This window comes from Bubalus bubalis, chromosome 17 (assembly GCF_019923935.1).
Source record: "Bubalus bubalis isolate 160015118507 breed Murrah chromosome 17, NDDB_SH_1, whole genome shotgun sequence".
Lineage (NCBI taxonomy): Eukaryota > Metazoa > Chordata > Mammalia > Artiodactyla > Bovidae > Bubalus > Bubalus bubalis.
In genome coordinates this window covers 14,467,348-14,476,718 of record NC_059173.1, presented here as the reverse complement: position 1 = coordinate 14,476,718, position 9,371 = coordinate 14,467,348, and the positions used below count along the sequence as shown (strand labels likewise).

The following is a 9,371-nucleotide window of genomic DNA, read 5'->3' as shown; positions in this document are numbered from 1 at the left end:
TGCGAAGAGTGAAGTGACTGAGCCAAGGTCTGGACTCAGGCTTCTGTGACCCCGCCCCTCTCTGCTGCCCTGGTCCCACTTCCCTACAAGCCCGTGAGCTAACCGTCCTGCTCCACTGAGGTCCTTCCACAGCATCGCTAGTTCAAAGGCAAGAACATGCCTGGGGCCCAGCAAGCGGCAGGGGAGCCCCACTTAGGTTGCATTTGGGGGCACTCCAGGGCAGGCTGGATGGCTTAGCTGGGGATTTTGTATCTGTTCCTGGCCCTTTGTGTTCCTGGTTTCTGTAAGGTCCCTGGGACAAGAATCTCATTTGCAAACCAGGTCTGTTTGACTTACTTCCTAGGACACGGGAAGTTTTTCTCCCCTCCTTGTGTCCTCCCCAACTCAAACCCCCAATTTCCTCCCCTCAAGGTCTTTTGCACTATAAGCGCCCAGGAACCCCATGTGTGGTGGGGATAGCTGTGGGGCTGCTAGGATCCTCAGTGAGGCCTCTGACTCAGCTGGAGGGGCAATAAGCTTGGGGACATTCCGTTCCGGGTTCTACCCTTGCTGGTTCGTTGTGCTCTTTTGTAAGAGGAATTTCATACCTTGGAGACGCTTTGTACATATTTGTAATGACTTTATTAAAAAACAAACAAACTAGTTGTGTGGTTCCAGCCAAAGGCCTTTGCGTGTTCATTTCCTCTTGGAAGGTTGGTCCCCAAGGACTATGGAAGGATCTGGCCGCACATGCCACCCTTCCCTGGGACAGAAGGCCACACACTCATCTGTCAGGTTCCTGGGAACACCCCAAGGGGAGGATTGGCCTAAGCAGTACCCTTGGGTTGAGCAACAGATTGGGGGAACGTGTCCAACAGTCCAAGGTCAGTGCACAAAAGCATCATTTATGCATGACATCATGTAGATAAGCAAGTGAGCCTACAGACTCATGTCTTCAGCTAAGGATGAATGAACCGCTCTGGGTGGGGTACTTTCACCTGCATTTATCTGGTCTGAGTTGTACCAAGAGACCAAGTTCTAGTTTCTTCCTAAGAATGGTAGGTTGAGGACAGGTTGTTTTTCTAGATAATAGGTCCTTTATTCTTTGGGGACCCACTGCTTCCCCACTCTCAGTCCATAAGATTTGGAGGGATGGACTTCCTTTCCCACCCAACTCTGTTCTGACGTCCAGAGCACAACACCCAATACAAGCTTGTTCAGCGCTCTGAGTCCTCAGAGCTAAAATGGTTGGTTTGGGAACAAACTAATGAGAATAAGGCTCAAGACTCCTGCTGGAGCTTCGGTGAAGCAGGGGCTCTTTGCTGAAGTTGTGAAGCTGGTAGAACACAAGCACAGAGCTTCGGGGTGCCCTCTTCCCAACACATGGGATCTGACAGCCTGAAAATTAAAGCATCTCAAAGGAAAACAGAACCGAGGGATGGAAAGACGTGATTCTAATGTCCTTGGAGCTCCTGAATCCAGCTGTACCTGAAGCCCATGCCGTTACATGAACCAAATAGAGTCCTTTTATTCAAGACATAGCTGACTTGGTTTACCAATAATTCCAACAAAAGGTTCTGCCTGATGATGCTTGTGTGGCTGGCTTCCTAATGCTGACCTGAGAGGCACCAGTTGTCACTACTGCTATTTATATTTTAAATACCCATCATCATCTGGGGTCTGGGAAAACCCTTCTTGAATCAGCCCATGCACCCGGTGTCATTCAGCCTACAGTGAAGGCTGCAGTGGGCACTGCAGATGCCACACTGAGGTCCCTTCTGATCCCTCTTACCAGTTCTCAGTGCCATCTTGCATCTTAGTGTGTTCTGTGGCACCTGACACTTTCAGAGGCTTGGGGCCTCCTGAGTGGAGTGCTTGAGAGTCCCTCCCACCTCCCGCATGAGCCCATGGCTGGGAGCACAGAAACCTCAGGGTTGGACCAATTCTGAGATGCAGCTGATGCTCCAGAGCTGCCCGTGGGACCAAGCTGAGCTGGGACTTCTCTGAAAGTCGCCCTCTTATTGGGCTGCATCTCCTCCCTCTCCCATTTCGTTTCACCCATTCCCTTACTGGTTTCTCCTGGGAGCACTTCCTTAATAAATCATGTGCAACTCAATGGGATCCACTCTGGGGAAAAACTGCCATCAGAGCACCACCCCCTGCACAAAACATCTCTTCAAAATTGTCCTAAAACAGGTCCACCTGGCTTCAAGAGGAAAATGGAGACTCAAAACCCAGATGTAACTTTTATCAACACATCATATTTATTGGCAGACTGCAACTTAAGGGGATGTTAAATACACCAAAGGCGGCTCTGTTTGGCCCAGAGCAAACATACTAAGATTCCAGGACTCACTTTACATTTCCTATTTCCAACCCCAGGTCTTGGCAGCTTGGAAGTCTTCCCATGCCTCTCACATGCTCCCCCTAGGGAGATAATGAACCTATGACATCCAGGTCCAAAGCTTGTGTTTTTTTTTTTTTTTTTTCTTTTTCATCTCATATTTATTACGCTCAAGATCTTTTACATTAGGAGAGCCATTTCCAAGGACTCCGTGGAACTTCAGCCAGTGAATCATAAAATATTAAGAGCAGGACTCTCCCACCTGACACTCAATTAACCCTGCCTCTAACAAATGAGTTTGCAGAGCCAAGGTGGATAAAAGACAGTGGCATTGTTCTTTCTTTCCAATGGTGACTCTTGGCTGCTTTTCTCGTGTTAGGGAAAACATGCAGCTTGACATCTGGAAACCCCTGCCCCTGGCCACTGTTTCTCTGCCTTGAGCAGAAGTTAAATCCTCCCACCCCAAAAGGAAACCTCCAGAACGTGACTTTAGGGTGGGATACATAAATAAAATCTAAACTAAATCATCCCACCTGCCCCCCCCAAATGTCTCCCGCATGTGACAGTCTTTATAGTGTCTGAGACAAGGCTCATTATTTGCAGAATGTTCAATATTTTTTTTTTGGTGGCATGAGTGTAATTGACAAAATGGTTGGGGTATTCATCAGTAATCTACATTGCTGGTTTCCCTGGTTCCCGTAGATAATGCACTAGGCTTTGTCACCCTGGAGATGGCTACGGGGAGGTAAAGTGACTTCCCAAAGCCATGCGGAGTCTGAAATCAGAATTCCAGGCCTGACTCCCAGCAGACTGCTCTGTCTGCTCCATCACACGCTGGCACATTAATAAGTCTTCTTCAGTGGCATTTTCTCATGCTTCTTTGATGGCATCTGCAGGCAGGATGATCCTTCTGATAAAAATCAGCTGTAGAAGCTCCTGGTGTGTCCCTTCAGTTCTTCCCCAAGGTGGCGGGGTGGGGGGCGGGGGAGAGGGGGGAGGGGGCAGAGCAGCCAAATCCCCCTGGCCCCACTTCCCCTTCCGACTTGATTATCCAGGCAAGTGGGATTGTTAACATCACGGCCATTGCCATAGTAACAGAGCTTGAAAGATACCACGCTGCCCTGGAAGGGATGTCTTGCTGGGTACCAGGAAAGAGCCAGGGATGTCAGGCAAAGGAAAGGTCCTGACTTGATAGCACAAAAGGGGTGAATGCCCTGAATCTCTTGGGGATGGGATGGGCATGAGAATCCTGGCTGAGGGTGAGGTGGCAGCAAGGCTCCCACCATTTCTCTCGGGGCTTTCTTGCTAATCTGCTCAGTAGACACCCAGACTGCTCTCTCTCTAATGCTGTTGGCACTGACCTGTAGTGCTGAGGTTGACGGTGAGAGACTAGCGCTGGGAGGGTGGGTAGACCAGGCAAGATTCCAGTGGCTTCCAAGGGGCCACTTGTGCCTTCTCCCCCCAGATATCAAAGCAGAGAGGGTCTCATGGGTGGAGAGCTTGTGTTACAGAGATTAGGAGCTCTGGTAGAGACATTCCAGGAAACATGGATTGCTGCTGTGCTCTCTGCCAGCATACTGGCTTGTAGAAAAAAATCCATAACAAGGATCTTGCCTTTTGCTCTGAAGGCTACCAGAGGAGAAGGCAATGGCCAGAGGAGCTGTTGATAAGCCTGAGACTTAAATGAGGGACAGGACAAAAGGAGAAGAGAAATAAATACGGGAGGGGACACCCAGGAACACCCGCATCTGGACCAGAGGCAGCCTTTCTATTTTTTCACTTTCAGGTCACGTCCCATGGCACGTGGGATCTCAGTGCCCTGAGCAGGGATCAAACCCAGGCCCCCGCACTGGAGACACAGAGTCTTAGCCACTGCCTCCGGGGAGGTCTCTGGAACCAGCCTTTCTTGACGTGCCATGTGCTGTGCTCGATCAGTTGCGTCTGACTCTGTGACCCCGTGGACTGTAGCCCTTCAGGCTCCTCCGTCCATGGGATTTCCCAGGCAAGAATACTGGAGGGGGTTGCCATTTCCTCCTCCAGGGGATCTTCCCAACCCAGGGATCGAACCCATGTCTCCTACACTGGCAGATGGATTATTTACCACTGCGCCACTGGGAAGATACCCAATCACAACTGAGCATCCTGGCAGGAATCCAGCTAAACAGCAGCTTTAAGGACCAAAATTTTCTGTGAACCCAATCACGACTAGATTTTCAGAGCTGGCATTCACTATTAGCATCCTCAACCCAGTCCAAATGAAACACACTACATACTTGAGTCATCGATGACGTCAGAATCACTTCCTGTGCGTTGAAAAAAAAAAAAAAAAAATGACTGAGGGGCCTCATGCCCGCAGTGTCTGAGCAGCACATCAGTGTGTGGGAAAGAGGCAGGCTCCAAAGCCAGACAGGCCAGGGTCGGAAGCTTGGTCCATCACTGCTCGCCGGGTGACCTGGGAATGTTTCCACATGGAGCTCTGAGCTCAGTTTCTTCATCTGTGAAACAGAGGAGACAACAGTACCTCCACCTTGGGGTGGGGTGAGCGTTATAGGAGGTCATCTGGGCCGAAAGTTCAAGGCCCTTGCCTGGCTCACTCTGAGGGTTCTGATACACGAAGTTCCTGTAGGCTTAAGGTGGGGCCCAGCATTTGCATTTGAAAAGTACTTCACAGTGATTCTCATCTGCAGACCTGGGGCCCTGGCGGGGAGGCAGCATTGAAAGGCCTCTTTCCAGTTTGCAGCATCAGGTGTCAGGTCACCACGGGTTATGATCACCAACAGGTAGAACCTGGTCCATTATCAGTTCTTTGACTCGGAGGGAGGAGGGAGACTGACCTCGGTGGAGACCAAGTGTGAGTGAGAAGGCGTCTCCAAGTGGAGGCAAAGGATGCGCAGGCTGTGAATAGCACAAGAGAGGAAGGTGAGGGCGGGGGTGGGGTGGGGGACGGGTGGCTGGATGGAGAGAGGCAGGAGGGAGGGCAGTCGGGGCCCGAGGGCTGTTTTCAAAGAAGCTCTCAGAGGTGGTCCTGACACCGTTGACCCTCCATCATCTCCCTGGTGTGCCTGTGAGCCCCAGGGCCACAGTCTTCAGCCCTAGTACACCTGGAAGTGTGCCGAAGTGGCCCCGTCCTTCCAGCAGCGCAGGGTATCCACGGCAACCGAGCGGCAGAGTGGGCAGGTGCGCTCACGGTCCAGCCAGAGGCAGAGGCACTCCTCACAGAACACGTGCTGCGGGAGACAGCAATCAAGATCACTGGGGTCGCCTCCCCCAGCATCCACCCCATGCCCGCCTTGGTCCTAGGAGCTGAGACCCAGCAGTGAACAAGACAGACGATTTCTGCCCTGCGTAGTCAAGGGACATTCCTGGAGGCGGGGTGATGCTTGTGTTGAAGTCTGAAGGATGCTTAGGGGTTAACTGGGGGAAAAGAAGGGGTGGGGCTAGAGCATTCCAGGCTGAAGGGAACAGCTGTGCAAACCTCCTGAGACGGGAAAGTGTTTGAGAATCTCGAGATGCTCTAAGTGGCTACAGGGTGTAGGGTAGTGGGGGGGAGGAGGTGAGGAGGCCATGCAGAGTCTTGAAGGCCGTGCCCAGATTCTCACCAAGCTCTGAAGTGCAGGATCCAGGGGTCAGCAGGCCCAGCAGCTCCACAGGGCAGTGACTCCTGCTGCTGTAACCCCACTGCCTAGCCCCGGCCTGCACTCCGACAAATGAATGCCTTCCCATGCAGGTTAGGTGGAAGATTCTAGAGATACCAGCATAATGAAGACCTGGTCCCTGGCCTCCCAGGAGCTCACGGTCTCCTTCTCAGAGAATCAGACAGGACAGAATCCAGTGCCAAATTAAGAGATTCAAAGCACATAGGACCCCAGGGGCCGGGCTGGAGGCATTCATGACCTAGGACTGCCTCCTACATCTAGAGAAACAAAGGCATGTCTACAGAGGGAGGGGGCAGAGGGGTCCTTCCAGGCTGGGATGTGTAGCATCAGGTCAGTTTGTGGTTGGTGGGGGATCGCAGGCGGGGCTGGATGGTTAACCCTTCCCTGGCTATGTATACTGGAGTGTGGACTTGGGAGAGATCCTGCCCTCAGGAGGTGCTCTATCCATCTTATCTGTCCCATCCACCCATCCATCCATCCATCCATCTCTCCAACCATCCCATTCCTTCCATCCAGCCAATGTTTACTGAGTCAGTACTGTGGTTACACTACTAAGACCACACGGTCACCGCTCCCACGTGGCTCACAATCTGGCAAAGAGGAGACAGACCCGACCTAACCAGTCGCCCAATTAGCCATCTAGCTGACAACTGGGATAAGTGCTCTTAAGGAAAAACTTAGCATCTGGAGGCTGCATAGCTAGGGGTGCTGACTAGTCTGGGGAAACAGAATCAGGGAAGCCTTTAATGAGGATGTAACACGTGACTCATTCATCCATTTGCTCATTCATTCGGTGTATTTAGGAATTACTGAGGCCCTTTTCCCTGTGGAAGGCATCTTTGTCCTTGTCCTTCTAAGCCCAGCTCACAGGAGCAGAGCAAGACTGGGGTGTGTACTGGGCCCGGCCAGGTATGTGGGCTTCAGCAGCACTGGGTGTGGCCACTGCTCCTAGTTCTGGGATGGCGGTGTCTTGTCCAACCCCTCCCGCCAATTCTAATCCAGTGATGGGGACACATACTGGTACCGGGAGAAGAATGGGAGAGAGACACACAAAGGCTTGGAGAGACTGCCATCAAGGAAGAAGAAAAACTTTCACCTTGACATCATGTTCAAATAATCACTGCTACCGAGAAGGAAATACAGATGGCTCTGAAGCATATGAGAAGATGCTCATCTGCTCTCATAATTAGACAAATGCAAGTGAAAACTGCACCAAGATAGTGTTTGTCACCTGTCAGATTGGCGAGGCTCAGGAAAGGCTTGATAATGTGGTGTGTTGGTGAGGGGGGCGAAGCAAGAGGGCACGCCACACTCCTCACTGGGAGCGCAAACAGATACACTTTATGGAAGGCGACTGAGCAGTATCTGTCAGAACCCTCTGACCCAGTAATTCCACTCCTAGGAGTGTATCCTACTACGAGCTTGCACACGTGTGAAATGGAATACGTGCCAGTGAGAGCTAGTGTTTATGGAACCCTGACCAGGTGTAGTTCTAGAGGCAGCACCTGAATTAACTCATTTAATCAACACAATGAGTCCAGGTAGGTGCTACAGATCTCCCTATCCCTGATCCCTCCTGACAACCATATTTGTGGTAACAAAAGACTATGAACCACTAAAGGCCTGTCAATGGGAGGATGGTTGAACAAAGATGGTCAATCCATAAAATGGGATGTTATGCAAATAAGGAGCAATCTCTTCAGGCAGAGTTTCAAATCAAAAAGAAATGATGCAGAATGCAGCTTGGACAGAATGGGCCACGAGTTAAGTCTTTTTGGAAATGATATGTTCATGGTGTGTGTTGTGTATTTAAACTTTTCAGAGCATCTCTGGAAAGATATAAAGGGAACTGGCAACAATGGTTGCCTGTGTGGGTATTTAGGGGCCTAGGGAGCTAGGGATAAGTGAAGGAGCCCTGTCATCACTTCCCTTTTTGTATCTTTAGAATATCTTTTTAATGAACTTTTTATTTTGAAATAATCTTGTACTGTGCTGTGCTTAGTCGCTCAGTCGTGTCCAACTCTTTGTGACCCCATGGACTGCAGCACAGCAGGTGCCTCTGTTTGGGGATTCTCTGGGCATGAATAATGGAGTGGGTTGCAATGCCTTCCTTCAGGGGATCTTCCCAACCCAGGGATCAAACCCACATCTCCTGCATTGCAATTCTTTACTGACTGAGCCACCAGGGAAGCCCCAAAATACTGGAGTGGGTAGCCTATCCGTTATCCAGGGGGTCTTTCAAAACAGGGTCTCCTGCATTGCAGGTGGTAGCTGAGTTACCAGGGAAGTCTGCAAAGGTAGCATGGAAAGTTCCTGGACACCCCTCCCCCAGTTTCAGTCTCCCCCAGTACCATCCTCTTGCATCACCATGGTCGATTTGTCAAAGCCAAGAAAGAAACCCACACAGAGGCATGACCATGGACTAAACTCTAGCCTCTCTTCGGATTTTACGACACTGGTTTTTCTCTCCTGTCCTCTCTCTGTATCAGGTCCCATACTGCATTTAATCATCATGACTTCTTCATCTCCTTTTTGACTGTTTGAGTCACACAAATTTATTCTCAATTTAAAAAATAAATACAATTAAAAATTAAAAACGAATCTCTTAAACATCCCCAAACAGCAAAAACAAAAAAATTTTGTTGGTGCCATAAAAGGCCCCCTCTCTTGTACTCCTACCCCTGGGTGGTGGTGGGGGCAAGGGGATGGGGGAGAGCCGTCTGCTCTCCCATTCCTTCCAGTCTGCAGGCTACTCCTCCCCCAAAGCCTTCTCAACCTCCAACTCATTGCGTTCTGGCCCGGTCCCCTGGGACGCTGCATGAATCTCTCTTACACAGCACTTATCACTGCCTGCCTTGTTTCATAGTTATTTATGTATGTGTCTGTTTCCCCAGGGTGACTGTGTGCTTCTAGAGAAGGGGACAGGGCCTGTGTGCCCCCTGCCTCCCCTGCCCGGTATCTGATAGGATGCTTTGACTCATACACATTTGCTGAATTGACATCTTAGTCCGCCCCCATGTCAGGAAGGTGTGGGGGAGGGGGAAGGGTTGGGGGGGAGGAGGAGAAGGGGTAAGTTTAGGCAGCTAAAAGTAACTGAACAGTACTATGAGTTGGTGACCCACAACTAATAATGAAAACAAGTGGTAGTAATAATTATAATGATACTAATAACTGTAATAGTATAAAGTTTTAGGGCTGAATATTTCAAATTTAGCTCTTCCCAGGGATGATTTCATTTGATCATAAGAATAGCTCTTATGATTAAATGAAGTAGGCACTATTATGATACCTGTTTTATAAATGAAAACAACCACAGTTTGGGGAGATGGACTGAGCCACTTGGGGTCCACACACCCGCTGAGATTCACGTGCAGAACATTCTGACACTGTAC

The 9,371-nt window shown here is 50.2% G+C and overlaps 1 protein-coding gene across 4 annotated transcripts in view; it reads right to left on the bottom strand.

The window, feature by feature from the left end:
• Positions 1-2,220: 2,220 nt before the first annotated feature.
• The window catches only part of RNFT2 (ring finger protein, transmembrane 2), a 62,288-nt gene continuing 55,137 nt past the window's right edge, over positions 2,221-9,371 (bottom strand). For all 4 annotated transcript variants that reach the window (XM_044930134.2, XM_006043041.4, XM_044930136.2 and 1 more), the window contains one exon: positions 2,221-5,550. In XM_044930134.2, coding sequence (XP_044786069.1) covers positions 5,416-5,550 — 135 coding nt within the window. In that variant the 3' untranslated portion in view covers positions 2,221-5,415. The remainder of the gene's footprint in view (positions 5,551-9,371) is intronic.